The sequence below is a fragment of the Arvicanthis niloticus genome, chromosome 14 (assembly GCF_011762505.2).
Source record: "Arvicanthis niloticus isolate mArvNil1 chromosome 14, mArvNil1.pat.X, whole genome shotgun sequence".
NCBI lineage: Eukaryota > Metazoa > Chordata > Mammalia > Rodentia > Muridae > Arvicanthis > Arvicanthis niloticus.
The window spans coordinates 73,339,504-73,362,570 of NC_047671.1; the positions used below are offsets into that span (position 1 = coordinate 73,339,504).

At 45.9% G+C, this 23,067-nt stretch overlaps 1 protein-coding gene across 3 annotated transcripts in view; it reads right to left on the minus strand.

Annotated features, from left to right (window-relative positions):
- Rmc1 (regulator of MON1-CCZ1) overlaps positions 1–21,750 on the minus strand; it is a 28,097-nt gene extending 6,347 nt beyond the window's left edge. For 2 of the 3 annotated variants that reach the window (XR_013103843.1, XM_076912981.1), the window contains exons 1-14: positions 21,556–21,734; positions 21,157–21,233; positions 18,884–18,968; positions 16,872–16,928; positions 10,126–10,212; positions 7,538–7,678; positions 7,201–7,304; positions 6,206–6,295; positions 6,011–6,116; positions 5,268–5,379; positions 3,271–3,315; positions 3,064–3,117; positions 1,940–2,068; positions 1,266–1,372 (exon numbers count right to left, since the gene is read on the minus strand). Coding sequence is in view for 2 of the 3 variants with exons in the window: in XM_076912981.1 (XP_076769096.1) it covers positions 1,266–1,372; positions 1,940–2,068; positions 3,064–3,117; positions 3,271–3,315; positions 5,268–5,379; positions 6,011–6,116; positions 6,206–6,295; positions 7,201–7,304; positions 7,538–7,678; positions 10,126–10,212; positions 16,872–16,928; positions 18,884–18,968; positions 21,157–21,233; positions 21,556–21,657 (1,296 nt within the window). In the remaining variant the exon portion in view is untranslated. Of the gene's footprint in view, positions 1–1,265; positions 1,373–1,939; positions 2,069–3,063; positions 3,118–3,270; positions 3,316–5,267; positions 5,380–6,010; positions 6,117–6,205; positions 6,296–7,200; positions 7,305–7,537; positions 7,679–10,125; positions 10,213–16,871; positions 16,929–18,883; positions 18,969–21,156; positions 21,234–21,555 lie in introns of all 3 variants that reach the window. The other variant, XM_034517730.2, reaches the window with a different exon arrangement.
- Positions 21,751–23,067: the final 1,317 nt, after the last annotated feature.

Consider the following 23,067-nt stretch of genomic DNA (forward strand, 5'->3'; position numbering starts at 1 on the left):
CTTTCACTGAACACATGCTGTCTATTAGCTGCTGGTCCTTAGCTAATGGCTCACAGGATACTAGGCAGTATCCTAGGATAAGCCTTGTTGTTGCCTTGTCAGTAAATGGTGGTGAATACAGTATGGCTGCTCCAGATGCTGATAGCTGACTGCTGAATACTCAGGCCTTTCTGAGGTTCAGAGATCATAGAAGAGGTAGTGGAAAGAGTGTAAATGCCAGAAGACAGACAGACAGGGCTGCAAAGTACCATCCACAGAGCTGGACACAGACATCACAACTCTCGATAACTGCAATGCACTGGCCCTGTCAGCAGTCAATCACGGATGTGGAAGGGGCTCACGGGACCCTAAACCTACCTGCGAACTATCTGAGAGCCCAACAGTGATCCCACCAGGCTCCAAGGGACGTTTACAATCTGTAGATAGTCCTCATTAAAATCAGTGGGTCATAAAACAAAGCCATCAAAACAGAAGAGACTTGTGAGGAGCGGCGGGAGACACAGAAGGGAGTGACCAGGGATGAGGAAGGTAACAGTGAGAGTGAGAGGAGATGACACTGCAGACATACAGGAAATTGTCTAAGGACACATTCATCAGTAAAGTTACTTTAGCCAGGTGTAGTGGTACATGCCTTTAATCCTACATTTGGAGAGCAGGTGGATCTCTTAAGGCCAACCTGGTCTACCTAATCAAGTTCCAGGCCAGCCAGAGATACATGGTAAGACTCTCCCCTCCCCCTTCCCCACCCCCCTTTTAAAAAAAGGCTTTAATCCCAGCACTCAGGAGGTAAGTGGATCTCTGAGTTCAAGACCAACCTGGACAGCAGCATAGAGAAACCTTGTCTAAGAAAAAACAAAACCAAACAAATATATTCATTCCTTCTTATTTAGAATACAAATCATTTTAGAATTTACTTTTATGCTTTCATACAAGTACATGCTGCATGTTGGGCACACCTTGCCCAGACTTCCCTCTAGATAACCGAATGTTTGTAAGTATTTGCAAAGGAGAAAGGCAGCCAACAGTGGAAAGAAATCACACCTCTAATTTGCTCAGTGCAGGCTCTGTCAAAAGCCAAGGCTGATTTTCTTTCTACAACAGATCCACACATATGCACAGACTTTCAAAGGCAGAAACAGTGAAGGTATTGAGTTGAAGCCTTGAGCCAGCAGCATGGGAACTCGGCATGCCACTGTCAGCTTCCCTTTGCCATTGTGCCTATAACCATGTCACACACAGGACTCCTCTGACACGGTGTATCTTACCATTGTGTAGCTCTGCTCAGCATCCAAGTACTTCTTATACTCGTGGTTGAGTTTATCAAACACAGTAGCTATCACAGGCAGTGTGGCTCTGTCTGACTCACTCAGCACTGGAAAGGAAAATGCACACAGTCAGACTCACTGTAATCAGAATCCCAGTGAGCTGGTGAATTTCAAAGGGTGACCAACACAAACCCTGCCTTCAAGGACCTTCAAGGAAACATTAAAATCAGTCAGGATCCCTGCAAGTGACAGCAGAGGATGTAATCAGCTTTCACTGGAGCACCTGTCTGCCGGCTGGTTTCTGTCAACGTCTACAAGTCCTGTATGTATTTCTGTATTTCTGTCTTTCCTATGGGTTAAAGATCCATTGTGGCCCTAATGCAAAAGGCATGGTCAACTTCCAGATGTAAGGTGGGGTTGGGCTGCCCTGGCAAGAAGACTCAGCAGGTAATAAGCACAGGCCACCAGGCCTGACTGCCTGACTTCTATCTCAGGCCCCACATGATGGAAGGAGAGCAGACTCCCATAAGTTGTCTCTCCTGAGATCCAGACACATACTGTGGCATGTGCACGTGTACCTGACATGTGCCTGCCTATACATGTATGCACACAGGTGTAATTTAAATAAAGAAGGTGCTCTCCCACAGACTGTGGAAAAGAGTCAGTGCACTTACTTTGTGAACAGACAGACAAAACGACCACCTTGCACTCCTTCCTCTGGAGGAGGAAGTCCATCAATCTTCCTTTATCTGGCAAGAGATTCACTATGGGCTGAAGTTTCACCTGCAGGTTCCAGAGGTAACCTGGATGTTAAGAGGCAGCATGTTCATCAGTGTGTGCAAGCCAGAACCAAAGCCAACAATGAATGCCCCAACCTCTCCAGGTTAAGGGCAGTAAATACAATTAATAGCCCTTTCTTCCTGACCAACATGGAGCCAGGATGTCTGGGAAGGTAGCTGACTGTGGAAGACCTGATGGCCACACTATCTCAGAAAACCTGACTGATTTGTAATGAGTAAAGCACCACACTGAGAGTCACACCCATGGCTGTCTCCATGGAGATATAGACAGCAGCTCAATCCCAGAGAACTTCCCCTCCAACGTGCCTTGCCCCCTCATTGGCTGTTGTGTTTCTCCTGTACTGGCTCATGGGTACAAGAGGTAACCCCACAAACCATCAGTGAAATCCCCACCCACTCATCAGCCTATTTGACCTAGGCAAGCTGGTACCACCAGAGTTCCATGAGGGAAAGACATGTCACATCAAAAATAACTCAAGTAACCGCTTTCTCAGTTTCTAAGAGCTGGCCCTATTGTCAGTGTATGGAAGAGAAGTGAACTCCCTGTATGCAGCCAGTGTCTACCTAAGAACCTAGAGGATGAGATTGAACACTCAAAATGATGGAGATTAATGCAACGTTCTCAAGTGCAAGCTACAGTCCAGGAAGAGACAGCAGGCTGAAGGAACTGTCACCAGCAAGACAAGTTAAGGGACAGGCGTCTTGGGCAGGAACCTGGGGAGTAGGGCTAGGGAGTGAGAATGCAGACCACTCACCATGGGCAACTTTGCCGAAATGGCCAAGGAGACTGGCCATTCTTGGTCACTTTAGCTATAAGAACCATACATGCTTATGAAAAAGAAAACCAAAAAACAAGAACCTGCAGAGGAGCACAGGGTGACATGCAATCCCAGTCTCAAGACCGAGGGAGGGGTCACCTCAAAGGTTCAAACTCAAGTGAGTCTGGCAGGACTAAAGTGGACATGCTTTTCTATCCCGGCAGCGGCCCTCAGACCTACCTTGGCTTGCACTGATAATGATGTCTGGTTGAAAGACGATCCATGAAGAGGAATCTGCATGTTAAAGGCAATTCCACATTGGGAACCCCATTTTATTAGCACTTGCCCAGCCCCCACATCTTGAGACCACAGAAGGCCTGCCTCCCACTTCCAGCAGGGGCAGGGACATCCCCTTTGTGCACAGTGCCACCACCTTCATGAGGATACAGAGTTTGCAAGGGACGGGAGACTGGCTGGTCACTGCAGCAGGACCTGCAGACAGAGAACACGTGTGAGGAGGCAGTCAGGAAACTTGCCAAAAGGAGAACTGAGCCAGGAAAAGAAACTCTAGTTAGGTGAGGAGGAAGGACAATCCTGTCTCACTAATGACCTGGGCAAGAAGAGGGAGGGCATCGCTGCAGTCCATTAAAATGTGTCTCCAGGAAGTGGAGATACATCAAAGCTTCCTCACAGTGGTTGGTTTTGAGGTTTACTTTTTAAATGTTTATGGGTTCAGCATTTTGCCCAAATGTGTGTGTGTGTGTGCCACATGTTGGATCCCCTGAAACTGGAGTTACAGACAGTTGTTCACCACCACATGGGTACTAGAGACCAAACTGAGGTCCTCTGCAAGTTTGTCAGGTGCTCTTAACCAATGAGCCACGTCTCCAGCCCTCAGTTTGTTTTTAACCAGAAATGATGCACCACCATTTAAATGTGTACATTTGATGACTCAAAAAGAACACCCAGATCACCAAATGACAGTGCCAGCAATACGGCCTCAGATTTTCCAAGGGCTCATGGTCCAGCAGGAAACACAAAGGGAAAGGCATGCTCTGCCTGCAAAGACTGCCTAGAACCTGAGAAACCCATGGATTCCTGCCCTCTTACTATCAGTCTTTCCTGGACTAATCTGATCCACTTCATTTAGCACCTTGGTCAAACAACTAGGCTGTTTATTGCTCCTTTATTACTGGATCAGAATTGAGGGTTTTACATGTTTATAGTGGTTTTACCCACATCAGTAATTTGCTATCATTCATTCCTTACTGCTAAGGTTATTATCCAGGAAAAGCCTGATGCCAGAAAGGACACAGAAGCCAGTTAAGGCCATCAGATACCTGTGAGTGCCAGCTGTTCCTTCCCACTGGACCTTTTGCTGAGCCCTTAAGATGAGCCAGCTGCCCAAAAGCTGAATGCTTGCTGATCAATCTACCACCTAGAGTTTGGCTCTTAACTGTCTGTACAAAAAGCACAAGGAAATCACAGGCTGAGAACTGCTGAACAGGTCAGCTGACAAGTGTGCCTCCCAACAAAACAGAAAATGGGGGCTTCAATCAACTAACTGGACTGCAATCTCCTATAAAATTACAGTAACAGTACTATCAGAGGCCTGTTATGAATGGGATTATTTCTTTCTGAACTCCTGACCTACTACTCTCCTGACTTCCTCCCCCACCTTAGCAGGAGGAATGATCTAGAATAAACTCAAGAACCATACCTGTAAGTTGTTACTGTGACTAACCATTGGTCACATCTGCTATAACCAAGGGTTTGACGAGGTGGCTTGGTCATTAAAAGCCCTTGTTGCACTAGCAGAGGACCTGAATTCAGTTCCAAGCATCCATATCCTCAGAGTCACAATCGCATGTATTTCCAGTTCCAGTGAATCCAGCACCCTCTTCTGCCTTCTGACAACACCCATACACACATGCTCGCACATATTTGCAGACACATACAACACATAAATAAAAAGCAAATCTAAAAAAAAATTGACCATAACACAAATGGTATGAAAATGGCCGGGTAGTGGTGTCGCACGCCTTTAATCCCAGCACTTGGGAGGCAGAGGCAGGCGGATTTCTGAGTTCGAGGCCAGCCTGGTCTACAGAGTGAGTTCCAGGACAGCCAGAGCTACACAAAGAAACCCTGTCTCGAAAAACCAGAGTATGAAAATGTAGGGGCATGTAACCCCATTAAAATTATTCAGCCACAGTCAGTTGCATTTAATCCCAGGGTTACAGAAACAGGGAAACAGAAAATGTTAAGATCCTGAATTTAATCCCCAGCATCCCCAAACAAGGAAACAAATGTTCCTCTGCAAAATGAAGCAGACTGGGGACTCCCCGTGTTCTTTGTCCCATTCTGAGAAGGACCCCGGAAGATTATACAAGAATATGGCACTGTGAGGAAAGACAGCACTGCCAGTTCACAGAATCTCTTACCTGCCAAGGGGATCTGGTAAGGTTGAATTGATCGGGCCGGGAGCACAGGGTGATGGAAGGTAACCGTGCCATCGAACTCTCCCCGTAACCTGATGTCAAATATCACTGACGTCTATAGTAGGGGAAAACACATCACCTGTTGCCGGTCTGGAGGCCTGTGCTTGCAGCCACCCCCAGCCCAGCTCTCCCTCAGAGGACTGCTGTGCACATCACAACTCTCTTTCTCACTGTTACTGCTTTCACAAATGCTTCCTGCTTCTTTGTAAGATCTCAAAGAGATGCAGGCAGATCTTTTTCACTTAAACTTGAAACATCTTCATTAGTCAGAGAGACCCTAGCAGTGGGACTTTCCAGGAAAGTAGGGGAAAGATGTGGCTTGCCTACTACCAGATGCTCAGTTAATCATGTAGCCCAAGCTGCCTTCAAACCCACTATAGAGCTCAAGAAGACTTTGAACTTCTGATCCTCTAGCCTCTACCTCCCAAGTGATAGGATAACAGGTGTGCACCATCACAGCTGGTTTTAAGCAATTGCTGGTATGGGACAAGCTAGGCAAGCACTCTACCTAGCAAGCTGCATCCCCATACTGAAATAGTTTTTAGTAAACTATTAGGGAATCAGTTAAACTGTTAATTCCTTTGACCTTAAGCTCTTTTCCCACCCTTGTTCAGGTTTGCCAGTCCTCACAAAGCCTATTAAAGGGCCCCACACAGACGACCACAGCTTCCCACATGAGACTTTACCTCTGTGTCCTGATGGTGGACAACCACTAGGTTGTCCACTACATTTAGGGCAAACTTTCCCGTCCTATTTAACTTCAGTATGTGCATCTTTTTACATGCTCCCTCTCTGTAAGACAACAGAGGTCAGAGAAAGAGATCAGCAAGCCTTAGTTCAATTTCAAATCAAAGAGAGAAGAGAGCAGGAGACAGACATACCGTGGGAGATGGTACAGCACCACCTCCGCTCCTGTGCTATTGGAGGTCCGAGAATGATGCCGCAGGAAGAGGACGTAGAGCTGTCCGTATCTAGCAAGAGAGAGACGCATGCGGCATGTTAGTCCTTCCTCCCTGCTGGGTATGTAGCTGAGCTGGTCCAGTAAGGCCTGCCTCGCTGCACAAAGCCCTAGTTTGAGTTCCCTGCATGCATAACTTAAATATGGTGGCTTGTGTTCAGAATTTCAACACTCAGGAGGATCGGAAGTTCAAGTCATCTTGACTACAGAACAAGTTCTGAGCCAGCCTTAAAGGGGTAATAAGCGCCCTCTACGTACAGTTTGATTACCGTCTAACGGAAGAACACCACATAGCCAAGCACAGAATTCCAAAGCAGGGAAGAAATACAGATCAAGAGTCAAGACACCCACTGTTATTCCACTTCTACCTGTTTCCTTTCATAGAATGATGACATGTCCCAAGATAAAAGGATGGGCCAGGCACTCTTCACAGTAGATGTTACCTATTGGGTGCTGCTGTGAGCTGCTGTGGAGTGTGGCTGTCAACTCCAGCAATGCGCTCAGCCCTGGCCTGCAGTCGGCACCCAGAACTGCACTCACTTCTCGGCTCCCTACACTGGGTGGCCAAGCAGAGAACAGAGAAGAGAAGGAAGAAGGAAAGTGCATTCTACTACACTAAGTCACACCTCAGCTCCCAGGTTCAGTTCCCAGCACCCACATGGCAGCTAACAACCAGCTGTAACTCCATTTCCAAGGGACCTGACACTATTTTATGGCCTCTGAGGTGCACATACATACATACAGATAAAACATACACAAAAAAATAAATGAACCTTTTTTTTAAAGTGCCATGTTCAAAACAACAACAACAACAAAAAGTCCTTGTTATTTCTTCTAAGGGTTCTTTATCCTGACACACCCTATCACTTATGTCACAAAGGGCAATTACACACAGGACCCCTCTGAAGACAGACGTACATGGTCGCCATCGCAATGTCTCGTTCTGAAAGGCTAAGTTTAGTTGACTTCGGTGCAGCTGGTAACTCAATCTCAAACTTGGGAAGCTTCGACATGGTGCCAGCCTGTTTAGGGGAAAGTTTAAGAAAATTTAGGGCATCCCTTCCATGTTTTAGCCTACCCGAGATTAAAGCAATGAAGACATCGACTTCTCCACAACCATCCTTGGACTGCTGAGATGGTGAAGTGCACCCTCTAGTGGTCTGAGGTGCAGGGTTCATATGACTTTCTCTTGCTTTAGAGCTGGGTAGAGAAGTGGACAGGGGAGTTATTTTAAGGGGCTGGGGCTCACTCTTACCCTAAAATAAAAAGGCTGTAGAACATTCTCAAGGACTGTGGTAGACAACAGGATCACAGCGCTCTCAGGACAGTACGTGTACCAGTTCACGTTGATGTTATGGCTCTTCAGGAGTTTGAGACTTCGTTTCTCAGGCAACACCTGGGACCAAGGTCAAGAAAAGACATCTCACTTTAAAAGACTGCTACAGCAAACTAGGTAAATAAAGCCCACAAAAGCCCACCGAGGTCTGGGATAACCGTGGCAGAGCTCACAAAGCACACAGGAGGCTCTAGTTTAGTCACCAACACCACCAAAATCAAAACAAGTAAATCCAGCCAAGGGTCACACAGGAAAGTGTTATTTGTATCTATTATGGCACCGCGTGCTAGTGCTTTCCATGCCTTGTTAATTTACTCGTTCCTATAGTCTGAGACACAGCCCAACATGGGAGATGAGAAGCTCAGGCTGAGAATGGCTCAGAGCAGCAGACTGGCCATTAGAACCATGGCTGAGCCTCCATATGCTCCAGCACCATGTGCCTAAGAGCAAGGAACCACAGGTCTTCATTAAGCTGAGAAACAGTCAAAGTAAAGCAATCCCAGGGTCCATGGCATTAGGTCAGCCACCCTTCCTCACCAGCAGCTATATCTACACTCCACCTGGCACTGGATCTGGTCAGGCTCCCTTTTCCTAACTCCATTATTCCTAAGACTGCTTGCAAGTGCAGCACTGTAGATCCTAGGCACATCTAAATACTCTCTCCATATTCTGACACACTAAGAATACTGCACAGACTCAAGATATCAACACTCACCCAGCAACATGGCAAAGAACCGAGAGGGAAATGAAGGCCATAAAGCATGAAGGTCCTCATCCAAGACTCACAAAATAAGAGACTGTACAGGGCCAGAAAGATGGCTCAGCAAGTAAAGACACCTACTGCCTGACCTAAACCTGATCCCAGAGCCCACAAAAAGATGGGAGGGAAATAAAGGACTCCAGAGTTGTCCTCTGGCCTCCACATGTGGACTGTGGCACAAACGCACACACTGAGAGCCATAAAGGAGCATGCTGGAGTGCTCTTACTTTTTCATCAATTTCTTTGTTGTTGTTATATCTATGGAGACACGGGTATATCATATGCACATGGGAATCAGATGACAGATGGAACTCAGATCGTGATGCCTGGGTGACAAGTGCTGAACCATCTCACTAGACCTAAAGTGTCTTGGGGATCTGATATACTTTCTCACTAGAGAGAACAGATTTTCTTTCCAGAAATTATTTTATGTGTATAAAGTTATTTTGTTTTATGTGTATAAATATTTTGCCCATATATATATATATATATATATATATATATATATATATATATATATATATATATATATATAATATTTGCATATATATATATATGCAAATATATAATATGAACGATGTGCATGTCTTATACCTGTGAAAGTCAGAAGAGGGTTTTGAATACCTTAGCACTGAAGTTCAGATGTCTGTGACCCACTATGATCCTGAAGGATTAACAAGTGCTCTTAAGCACCAAGCACAAATATTTTTAAAAATGACTGCAGGGAGCCCCTTGATCCAGCTGTGCCCAGGGTTCCCCTCCTCTGTGTATGGATTTAAACCTTACAGTGCTCTTCATGATCACTGTTTGATTTGACACTGCTGTCAGGATGTTGCTGAGGCAGAAAGAGGAGATGGGAGTTCCAGTAAGAAACTGGGATAAAGTCAGGCTCAGGAAGAGGTTCACCTTGAACCCTAAAGAGAGACATAAATCTGAGGAGAGATAACCAGCCATGTGGCACTCATAGAATAGAATAAACGGGCTAATTACGTTAAGAGTTGGTCAGGGAACAAGCCCAAACTTATGACCTAGGCATTTATTCATAAGTAATTCAGTCTCAGAGTCATTATTTTAGGTAGAAAAGCCCATGGTTACAAGTATCTGCGTTTTCTGATGGTCGTAGGCTACCCTTGTGAAAGCATCATCTAATACCCCAAAAGGGGTCATGGCCACTGTCCTAAGAGGACAGTGAAAAGGCAACTGTCTACAGACCAGTGAGATCCAGGCCCAGCAACAGTGTGGACAAGAGAGTCCCACACTACCACTCAAAGTATGAACGTCTGTGAAAAATGAAATGGTGTCTGCATCTATGCCATTCCAAGTACTGTTCGCCCATGAACATGAAGAAACATGTAAGATGGCTCACTGAACTTTCTAGCTGTAATGATAAAAAAGTAAAATCAAGCTAGACATCTTGTAACAGGAAGTGGCAGATCATTCACAGAGCAGAACTGTTCTCAGAACAAAATCTGGAAACAACTCCCAAAGCATTCTGCTATTCAAGAAAAAAACCACGCTACACAGTTAATGTGCAGGAGCCCCCTTCTGTGAAAAAGGACAATAATAAATGTATGTGCATAGAGGGAACTGGAACTGTGTACAAACTGTGCCTGACAGTCATCTTTAGGAACTTTTACTTTTTGTATAATGTCTCCTCGACTCAGAGGCTGGTCAGGACCTTTTTGGTTCAACACAGGCTGCTGAGCTGCCTTTGATTTCTCTAGCAAACCTATAACTGATACAGTACCTGGTAAAATTCAATGCCTTGATCCGTTATGAAGACAATTTCAGTAGAACTGGTCCAGCAGAATCCTAGTATGTTGGCATTCTTGGTCTGGAAGAATTACAGAAACAGTGTTTTCTAGCTGGCTGTGGTTACACGTGCCTATAATCCCAGCACACGGGAGGCTAAGGCAGGGTATTTGGGAATTCAAGGCCATCCATGGCTACATTTCAAGATGCAGGCCAGTCTGAACATGAAATACTATCTCCAAAAAAATAAATAAATAAAAATTAACAAAAAGCAAGGGGCTAGGGAGATGCCTCTATGGGTAAGAGCCCCTGCTGCACAGCATGAGGACTTGAGTTTGAATCCCCAGTACCCAAATAAATTGGCACAAGTGTCCATAACCATCGTGCTGGTGTGCAGACAGGAGTCTCTTGGGCTTGCTGGCCACTAGCCCATCCCCAGGTTCAGAAGAGACCTGCCTCAAGGGGCTAAGAGGGCACAGAGCAGGGCAGTCGACATCCTCCACTGACCTGCACACACTTGTGTACACACACCACACAGAAATCAAGTACACACTGTACTGCACACACTGACCTGCGCACACTTGTGTATATACACCACACAGAAATCAAGTACACACTGTACTGCACACACTGACCTGCACACACTTGTGTACACACACCACACAGAAATCAAGTACACACTGTACTGCACACACTGACCTGCGCACACTTGTGTACACACACCACACAGAAATCAAGTACACACTGTACTGCACACACTGACCTGCGCACACTTGTGTATATACACCACACAGAAATCAAGTACACACTGTACTGCACACACTGACCTGCGCACACTTGTGTATATACACCACACAGAAATCAAGTACACACTGTACTGCACACACTGACCTGCACACACTTGTGTACATACACCACACAGAAATCAAGTACACACTGTACTGCACACACTGACCTGCACACACTTGTGTACATACACCACACAGAAATCAAGTACACACTGTACTGCACACACTGACCTGCGCACACTTGTGTATATACACCACACAGAAATCAAGTACACACTGTACTGCACACACTGACCTGCGCACACTTGTGTATATACACCACACAGAAATCAAGTACACACTGTACTGCACACACTGACCTGCACACACTTGTGTATATACACCACACAGAAATCAAGTACACACTGTACTGCACACACTGACCTGCACACACTTGTGTACATACACCACACAGAAATCAAGTACACACTGTACTGCACACACTGACCTGCACACACTTGTGTACATACACCACACAGAAATCAAGTACACACTGTACTGCACACACTGACCTGCACACACTTGTGTACATACACCACACAGAAATCAAGTACACACTGTACTGCACACACTGACCTGCACACACTTGTGTATATACACCACACAGAAATCAAGTACACACTGTACTGCACACACTGACCTGCACACACTTGTGTATATACACCACACAGAAATCAAGTACACACTGTACTGCACACACTGACCTGCACACACTTGTGTACATACACCACACAGAAATCAAGTACACACTGTACTGCACACACTGACCTGCACACACTTGTGTACATACACCACACAGAAATCAAGTACACACTGTACTGCACACACTGACCTGCACACACTTGTGTATATACACCACACAGAAATCAAGTACACACTGTACTGCACACACTGACCTGCACACACTTGTGTATATACACCACACAGAAATCAAGTACACACTGTACTGCACACACTGACCTGCGCACACTTGTGTATATACACCACACAGAAATCAAGTACACACTGTACTGCACACACTGACCTGCGCACACTTGTGTACATACACCACACAGAAATCAAGTACACACTGTACTGCACACACTGACCTGCACACACTTGTGTATATACACCACACAGAAATCAAGTACACACTGTACTGCACACACTGACCTGCACACACTTGTGTATATACACCACACAGAAATCAAGTACACACTGTACTGCACACACTGACCTGCGCACACTTGTGTACATACACCACACAGAAATCAAGTACACACTGTACTGCACACACTGACCTGCACACACTTGTGTATATACACCACACAGAAATCAAGTACACACTGTACTGCACACACTGACCTGCACACACTTGTGTATATACACCACACAGAAATCAAGTACACACTGTACTGCACACACTGACCTGCACACACTTGTGTATATACACCACACAGAAATCAAGTACACACTGTACTGCACACACTGACCTGCACACACTTGTGTATATACACCACACAGAAATCAAGTACACACTGTACTGCACACACTGACCTGCGCACACTTGTGTACATACACCACACAGAAATCAAGTACACACTGTACTGCACACACTGACCTGCGCACACTTGTGTACATACACCACACAGAAATCAAGTACACACTGTACTGCACACACTGACCTGCGCACACTTGTGTATATACACCACACAGAAATCAAGTACACACTGTACTGCACACACTGACCTGCGCACACTTGTGTATATACACCACACAGAAATCAAGTACACACTGTACTGCACACACTGACCTGCGCACACTTGTGTATATACACCACACAGAAATCAAGTACACACTGTACTGCACAGACTGACCTGCACACACTTGTGTATATACACCACACAGAAATCAAGTACACACTGTACTGCACACACTGACCTGCACACACTTGTGTATATACACCACACAGAAATCAAGTACACACTGTACTGCACACACTGACCTGCGCACACTTGTGTATATACACCACACAGAAATCAAGTACACACTGTACTGCACACACTGACCTGCGCACACTTGTGTATATACACCACACAGAAATCAAGTACACACTGTACTGCACACACTGACCTGCACACACTTGTGTACATACACCACACAGAAATCAAGTACACACTGTACTGCACACACTGACCTGCACACACTTGTGTATATACACCACACAGAAATCAAGTACACACTGTACTGCACACACTGACCTGCACACACTTGTGTACATACACCACACAGAAATCAAGTACACACTGTACTGCACACACTGACCTGCACACACTTGTGTACATACACCACACAGAAATCAAGTACACACTGTACTGCACACACTGACCTGCACACACTTGTGTATATACACCACACAGAAATCAAGTACACACTGTACTGCACACACTGACCTGCACACACTTGTGTACATACACCACACAGAAATCAAGTACACACTGTACTGCACACACTGACCTGCACACACTTGTGTACATACACCACACAGAAATCAAGTACACACTGTACTGCACACACTGACCTGCACACACTTGTGTATATACACCACACAGAAATCAAGTACACACTGTACTGCACACACTGACCTGCACACACTTGTGTATATACACCACACAGAAATCAAGTACACACTGTACTGCACACACTGACCTGCGCACACTTGTGTATATACACCACACAGAAATCAAGTACACACTGTACTGCACACACTGACCTGCGCACACTTGTGTACATACACCACACAGAAATCAAGTACACACTGTACTGCACACACTGACCTGCGCACACTTGTGTATATACACCACACAGAAATCAAGTACACACTGTACTGCACACACTGACCTGCGCACACTTGTGTATATACACCACACAGAAATCAAGTACACACTGTACTGCACACACTGACCTGCACACACTTGTGTATATACACCACACAGAAATCAAGTACACACTGTACTGCACACACTGACCTGCACACACTTGTGTATATACACCACACAGAAATCAAGTACACACTGTACTGCACACACTGACCTGCACACACTTGTGTATATACACCACACAGAAATCAAGTACACACTGTACTGCACACACTGACCTGCACACACTTGTGTATATACACCACACAGAAATCAAGTACACACTGTACTGCACACACTGACCTGCACACACTTGTGTATATACACCACACAGAAATCAAGTACACACTGTACTGCACACACTGACCTGCACACACTTGTGTATATACACCACACAGAAATCAAGTACACACTGTACTGCACACACTGACCTGCACACACTTGTGTATATACACCACACAGAAATCAAGTACACACTGTACTGCACACACTGACCTGCACACACTTGTGTATATACACCACACAGAAATCAAGTACACACTGTACTGCACACACTGACCTGCGCACACTTGTGTACATACACCACACAGAAATCAAGTACACACTGTACTGCACACACTGACCTGCACACACTTGTGTATATACACCACACAGAAATCAAGTACACACTGTACTGCACACACTGACCTGCACACACTTGTGTATATACACCACACAGAAATCAAGTACACACTGTACTGCACACACTGACCTGCACACACTTGTGTATATACACCACACAGAAATCAAGTACACACTGTACTGCACACACTGACCTGCGCATACTTGTGTACATACACCACACAGAAATCAAGTACACACTGTACTGCACACACTGACCTGCGCACACTTGTGTATATACACCACACAGAAATCAAGTACACACTGTACTGCACACACTGACCTGCGCACACTTGTGTATATACACCACACAGAAATCAAGTACACACTGTACTGCACACACTGACCTGCGCACACTTGTGTATATACACCACACAGAAATCAAGTACACACTGTACTGCACACACTGACCTGCACACACTTGTGTATATACACCACACAGAAATCAAGTACACACTGTACTGCACACACTGACCTGCACACACTTGTGTATATACACCACACAGAAATCAAGTACACACTGTACTGCACACACTGACCTGCACACACTTGTGTATATACACCACACAGAAATCAAGTACACACTGTACTGCACACACTGACCTGCACACACTTGTGTATATACACCACACAGAAATCAAGTACACACTGTACTGCACACACTGACCTGCACACACTTGTGTACATACACCACACAGAAATCAAGTACACACTGTACTGCACACACTGACCTGCACACACTTGTGTATATACACCACACAGAAATCAAGTACACACTGTACTGCACACACTGACCTGCACACACTTGTGTATATACACCACACAGAAATCAAGTACACACTGTACTGCACACACTGACCTGCACACACTTGTGTACATACACCACACAGAAATCAAGTACACACTGTACTGCACACACTGACCTGCACACACTTGTGTATATACACCACACAGAAATCAAGTACACACTGTACTGCACACACTGACCTGCACACACTTGTGTATATACACCACACAGAAATCAAGTACACACTGTACTGCACACACTGACCTGCACACACTTGTGTATATACACCACACAGAAATCAAGTACACACTGTACTGCACACACTGACCTGCGCACACTTGTGTATATACACCACACAGAAATCAAGTACACACTGTACTGCACACACTGACCTGCACACACTTGTGTATATACACCACACAGAAATCAAGTACACACTGTAGCTTTCATAAGTGTAAATGCTCTAGTTTGTTAACAAGAAGGCTGTGCAGCTCTCTTCAAGAGCTCGATGCTCAGCTGTCACTCACTCACCAGGCTCTCAGAGTGGATCTCACGCTGTAACAAAGGCTAGCCTTGAGCACATGTACCCTGGGCAGCCTGGAATTCAGGACTCCCGTTTCACCCTCCCAGATGCTGGGTTATAGGAAAGCATTTCCATGCTAGATTCAAATGATCTTTAAAACACAGCTTTCCCTAATTTTTGTCCTAACACTTCTACCAAAGATTCTGAATCTTAATTCCTTCTAATCTGCTGAACAGAGGAGAAGCCCACGTTTTATAGAAAGATAATACCCAGAGGCCACAAATTCCAACTTCTTTTTCTCAAACTGCAATACTCTCCCAGTCATTACAATAATACGAGGGCTGAAGTTCTTCAGTGAACACAAACCAAGATGGGTTCCAGAGGCCTGAGACCAGAATGGGTGACACAAAGACAGAGGGGGCACAGCAGGGCTTAGACAAGGAGCTGTTCCATACTCCCAGCACTTAAAGGGCCGGGAGGAGCTTGGCTGAGTCCTGAGGCTCCTCTCACTGATAAGGACTCCATCTTGAGTGCCACTTACCAAGAACAGTAAGATGAGAAGTTACCCCCATGTATTGACAGCTCTGGCTACTCTCCCAGCTGCCCCTGGGGTGACCTTGGCAGAGCTCCCACCAGCCTCATTTATTACACCCAGCTAATCTACTTAAGAGACTAGGGTCTATACCTACAGAGGGATATGGGAGGGAGACTCATCAAGGAAAGAATACTTCAGAGAACCTCACAAGATGGGATAGGTAAGTTCCACGGCCTGAGACACAGAAGCTGCAAGCACGGTGAGGATGCCCCAGAAAGCAGTGGAGGTGACCCTTCACCCATCAGTCCTCCATTTTATAGCTGAAGAGACAAGACCCATGAAACTCTCCAGCATCAGAGCTGAACCTCCAGCCGAAATCTACAGCTCACCATCAACAACATCTCCCCAGAGATCCCAGTGTGTGTCGACCACCCAGCCCACTGTTCTCCACACACACAACAGTGGACGCTGCAGTAAGAAACGAGGCCTCACCCCCCACACCACCCATGTACCTTGCACTCTTGTGTGTACTCCAGCTGAGAGTTATCTGGAATAAAATTACAAAAGTCCTGTAAGACAGAAAAAACACAAAGGCAGATTTTCAGATAGAACAACCTACTGGAAAATAAAATGGATAAATGGCCGGGCTGTGGTGGTGCACGCCTTTAATCCCAGCACTTGGGAGGCAGAGGCAGGTGGATTTCTGAGTTCGAGGCCAGCCTGGTCTACAGAGTGAGTTGTTCTAGGACAGCCAGGGCTACACAGAGAAACCCTGTCTCAAAAAAAAGAAAACAAAAAAAGATAAATGTTTTTGTTTTTTGTTCTGAGACAGGGTCTCACACTAGGAAGTGCTGGCTGTCCTGGAACTCAGATCTGCCTGCCTCTGCCTTCTGAGTGCTGAGGGGCATTAAAGGTGTGCGCCCCTATGCCTGACAAGCAGACTTTTAAAATAATTAAAAAACGCTGGACAAACACCCACAGACAGAAGAGACATAAAGATAATTAGAGTCAAATGATACCAGATTTATCAGTCAACTAAAAGGAGTCCATGTGAACACTCAGTTGGAACTCATGAACAGACTTTTAAAACTCATTCCTCAAGCCAAGTAGGCAGCTCATGTCTAGGATTTCAGCACTCAAGAAGCTGAGACTGGAGGATTGCTCTAAGTTCAACAACAACCTGGTCTATGTAGTAAGTTCCAGACCAACCTGGGCCATAAAAGCAGACATAGTTAGAGAGAGAAATAGAGAGGGAGAAAGAGGAGAGAGAGAAGGAAGAGGAAGAAGGGGAGAGAAGGGAGGGGAGGGAAGGAGGAAAGAAGAAATACATTCCTCAAATAGGTGATATCACTTTCCTCAGGCCTCTTGGAAACTCAACAAGAGTAAAACAGCAGCAAACACAGCAGTCTGCCTACCTTCCCGCCAGCTTCTTCTCTACTTTACTGATTACACAGTGAACAGGATGAGGACTGACTGACATGTGACCTCTTCATGCTATGCTAATCACCACTGCATCCCAGCCCAAGGCAAGCAATGGTGAGGCTGTCCAAGAGAGGAAGTAGCAGCAAGCTCCCCCAACTGTATGTATCTGCCTATTCCGACCCAATTCAGCATGGAAACAAAAGAAATACCAGATGCTGAACTGACCTAAATACAATTCAGTCACCAAGTAATCAAAATATACCTCTCATGATCCATGTTGCCAGTCAGCAAGCAACATAAAGATGTAGACAATCCAAATGACTTAAAAACAAAATAGAGGCTAGAGAGCTGGCTCAACAGCTAAGAACACAGGAGCCAGGTTCAATTCCCAGCACCCAACCACCTGGAGTTCATGTTCCAGTGGCTGCTATGCCCTCTTCTGGCCCTCTCAGGTACTGCATACACATGGTACACAGGCACATGCAGAACATCCACACACATAAAAATAATCAGAATAGAAAAGGGACTATTTAGAAAGAGGAGGGGAGGACGCTGGAGAGATGGCTCAGTGGGTAAGAGTACTGGCTGCTCTTCCAGAGGTCCTCAGTTCAATTCCCAGCAACCACATGGTGGCTCACAACCATCTGTAATGGGATCCAATACTCTCTTCTGGTGTGTCTGAAGACAGCTACAGTGTTCCCATATAAATAAAATGAATAAATCTTTAAAAAAGAAAGAAAGAAATAAAGAAGGAAAGAGAGAGAGAGAGAGAAAGAGAGAGAGAGAGAGAGGAAGGAAGGAAGGAAGGAAGGAAGGAAGGAAGAGAGAGGAGGGGAGCCAGGAGAAGGCTGGAATGGGTCAGAACATGAGCACAGGATATAATAAACATGTATGAAAATGTCATAATGAAACAGTGTTTCAGACCATGAATACAGACTGTTTTTAAGGACAGACTACTGCTCAGCTCATTTGTCTTCTCATCTGCAAAGGCCCTCAGGAGCCCCACACCACTGACCCTCCGAGGGTGAGGAAACAACTAGAAGTCGGACTCTGTCTCGTCCAGGCACTTCTCTTCCCAGTGCTGTTCTAAGTTATGTCTTACCACGGTCTTCGAAGTCCTCTGCACAGCCAGTATCTTATTCTCTAAAGAAAACTTGATGCACTTCACTTCTCCTCTGTCGTCCATTCTGAAGAAGAAAGCACATGTTAGGAGAGAAACCGCCCTGAGCACTAATTCTCACCGCCACTGACAAAGAGCCGGGACTCTGGGAGTTAGCAGACCCATGCCTAACGTTACAACTGCACTTCTAAAGCTGTGACCAAAATCTACAGGCAACAACTTGCTAGTCAGGTGGACAGATGACAAAGTCAAGTGGTTGGAGAATTTAGGGTCACACACATGTCACCTGAGGACACCTTGTGGGATAGAGATGCACTCGTTATCTTAATTGTAGCGATGGTTTCCTGGGTGTATAAATATATCAATACATAGTAAATGTGCAATTTATTATGAGCCAATTATAACTCAATAAAGCTGGTTTTTTTTTTTCTTTTTTAAGTTAGGGCTCAGTTGGCTCACAGAGACATGAGTATGATCTCCAGAGTGTGAACCCATGTAAAAACAAACCTCAACACTATGGCATTCCTTTATAATCCCAGTACTGGGGAGACAAAGACAAGCAAGCCACTAAGGATCACTTGCCATGTTAATGTGCCAATGAGACAGTGTCTCAAAAAACGAGGAAATAAAAATGTAGGCACACAAATACACATTAAATGCTGTATCCTACCAAGACTTCAAGCTCCTCAGTACTCTGAACTGTAGCCTGTGATAGGCAGTTCCCTCTCGTATTCCAATTTCTCGCTAGGGCATCTCACCTACTAACTTCCCAGACCTTTATCAGGCGTCCACAGGAAGTTGGTTTGCAGCTCAGAGCCCTGTAGCTTTGTGCCTCACATAGCTGAACTACACTGTCTCTCAGTGTTCTGTCTCTGTTCCCAACAACCTGGCCTCAAGAATGCAGACATATGGTATTCCTAAACACCGAGGTAACCTTGCCACGCCTGACCTGACAGAGTTTCACCATCAAGGAAAATCCCACAGAATTCATAATGTTCAAGGGAGGTCCTGTAGTCGGCCACATCTTCCCTATGTTTCCTTCCCTACACAAATAATCTGACCTAGAATGCCCCAAATACCATGCCTTTGCTCCTGGTGTTATCTAGGCCTAGACTCCAACCAGAAAGCACTCTCTTCCCACCTTGAAGCCTTGCTCAATCCCATTACCGAGGTCAAAGCTGGAGCCCTTAAGTGCTCCTGCATTCTGAACAGAGCTCTAGCACAGAACTTAGCATGGCAAACGGTGTTTGCCAAATCTCTTCTCTCCAGTTAAAGCTGAGTCCCCCAAAGGGGGCCCGGCTAAGTCAAAGCCTTCTCTTGACTGCTGCTTTCAGTGTGTGCTGAGCAAGGGCCAATAAAAAAAAAAAAAAAAAAAAAAAAAAACAAGACAGGCTGTGGTGGCCCACACCCTTAATCCCAGCACTTTTTGAGTTAAGAGGCGGGAGGATCTCTGAGTTCAAGGCCAGCCTGGTCTATAGAATGAGTTACAGACAGCCAAGGCTACACAGAGAAACCTTGTCTCAAAAAATGAAAAAAAAAAAAAAAAAAAAAAAAAAAAAAAAAAAAAAAAAAGATGAAGGAAGAAAATAAGTAAAAGAAAAGAAAGTTGGCTGTTTTTTTTTTACTTCAAACAGCTGACACATATTAAATGTGATTTATTTTTCTGAGTTTTTTTTTTCTTCTTCTTTTTGAAACAGGGTCTTGTTACACAGCCACTAGCCTTCGCGCTATTTGCCACTTAGCTTCCCAGAAGGCTGGGGTTATAGGTCTGTTGCCATGGTGTTTACAAACCTAGGGACTTGTGAAAGTGAAAGGGACTGCAATTGTCAATCACGCTGTAACCAGCTTAAGCTGGAAAGCCAGTCTGTCTTTAACCTCGGTGGAAGCCCTGATTTTTTCTCCATTCCCGAGAACACTGGATTTTCCACCACCCAGCAAAAACTCTAGAAGAGCTGGGATAAATGAATGAGTCCTCAGGCCCAGCACTGCAGAAATGAATGCAGGAACACAGGGACTCGATAACTTCAAGTACCAGGAAGTAGGTGCCCTAGGAGATTTTGGTTCCCACTTGAACTGCTACCCACATTTCACTCTGACAGTTGTGCTGCACCCAAACTGCACCAGCAAATGCCCACTGCTTTTTTTCTACTGACATGTCAGGCCGCTGAGAGGAGGCGAGACAAAATGATTCAACTTTCTGAGTTTAAAAACTGCCGGTGTTTACATGTGGTCATTATTCTGGACGCGCAAATTACCTAAAAGAGATGGGATTCCTATCATCTGGGCCTTTAACGACCACTCCTGTAGCTCCACCCGACCGAACAGCAAAAACCTGAGAAAAAGAGGCAACGTTAATAGTCAGACGTTATAAGGACCTAGACTCAGCCTTTCAAGGTCTACCGTACCACATCCTCGATTCATCCGAACAAACTAACAGGGCATGCTCATGGGTGGGTGCTTAGACAAATTTTAGGAACATGCAAGAGCAGGCCAGACCCTGCGACGGACTGTCTGAAAGGCAGCTCGCACACTGGCACCGCCCATGCACTGGCACACTCGTCTCTGCTCCCATACAATACGCCGGGCACCCTCGGCGCCGGTGCGGCGACGCTAAGACGTCTGGGCGCCGGGCCCTCGCCGCGGCCGCCGCTCACCTGCTTGTTGGCCTCGTCGAAGAACACGCAGTTAACCGGGTTCGCCTTCTCGAACTGCACCGGCCGCTCGCACAGCTCCAGGTAGTAGTCCTCGCTGCCCATGGCTGGACAGGCGCAGCTCGTCCGCAGGAGGCTGCAGTCGGCGATTCCGGCCGCCGCTCCGCCGCTGCCCTAGGCCCCGCCCCGCCCCGCCCCGCCCTGCCCTCACGTAACCCGTCCTTCCGCGCTTCAGTAGACGGGGGCGGGCACCACCACCGAGGACACGCCCCCTCCAGGAGGGCGGAGCGAGTCACGTGACCCGGAAGCCCGCGGGCTGCTGGGAGGCTAGCGGGCTGCTTGGTGGCCAATCTGATTTCAAACTTGCTTGCCAATGGTGACTTATTCTGCGGCGCCTACACCTAAGGTTCCTGCCTCTGTCTGTTTAGTCAGAGAGGTGAGGCAGGAGGGTGACTGTAAGCGTGCAGCAGAGGAGACTTCAGGAGTCAGGATTGATTTCTGTGTTCACCTCAGGACCTCCCTCTCGCCAGGCAACCGCGTTACTCACGGAATTCCGTGTCTAACCCCAGAAACTGATTTTTGAGCAGTCTGCCTTATCCATACCAGCAAGTGCTGTGATCTGCTAGGATGTTAGGGACTAAATTTTGCCCTCCCCTAGAATTTACGTGTTAAAGTTCTAACTCCCAATATCTCAGAATGTGCTTGAAGCTTCAAAGATGTAATTAAGGCAAACTGAAAGTCATCAGATGGATCCCTAAACCAATGTGACTGGTGCCTTTATTTAAAGAAGAAAATGAAGAGAGATTAGAGCATTAAATTCCCAGCCATCCAAGTGGGCATATACAAACCAGAGAAGGCTAGAAGAAACAGCTCTGGTCCAGCGAGATGGCTCAATAGGCAAAGGCATCTGCCACCCTGTATGATGACCTGAATTTGAGAAGCCTTGCCTTTCTTGTGGCGCCCCCTTCTGGCCTGACATGTATTTCTGTTTTTCCGGAGGTTTGTCTATGGATTTCATTTGCTACATAAGCAAATACCCCTTTTTCCTATTTTACTTTACAGATTTTTTTTTTAAAGTTTGTTAACGCGCGCGTGCATGTGTGTCGCTGGGTATGACCCCACGAGTGCAGGTGAGCTTAGAAGCCAGAAGAGGGTATGCATAATAGGCAAGCACTGTAGCACTTTCCTTCTGAAAGCTTAAAGTATTGGAACATGAAACAAGAGTTACCAAACAAAAACCGTAGCTTGCATTCATTGTGAAGTCCTTTTACCTCTCAGGAAGGGGCTGGAAGAGCACCCAAGGCAGCCAGAACCTGATGTGGATGAAGTGAGGGCCCAACACTAGCTACCGCTTTGCTGTACCAGAGCTGTGCTTGCTTTGAAAGTGATAAGCAAGGGGAGGGGCTGAGCGGAAAGCGAAAGATAAGGATTTGAAGGACTGACCAAAACACACTGAGCTGGAGGAGTTTTAAAAACAAACAACAGCTACAAAACAGCAAAAAGCAGGGTTGAAAG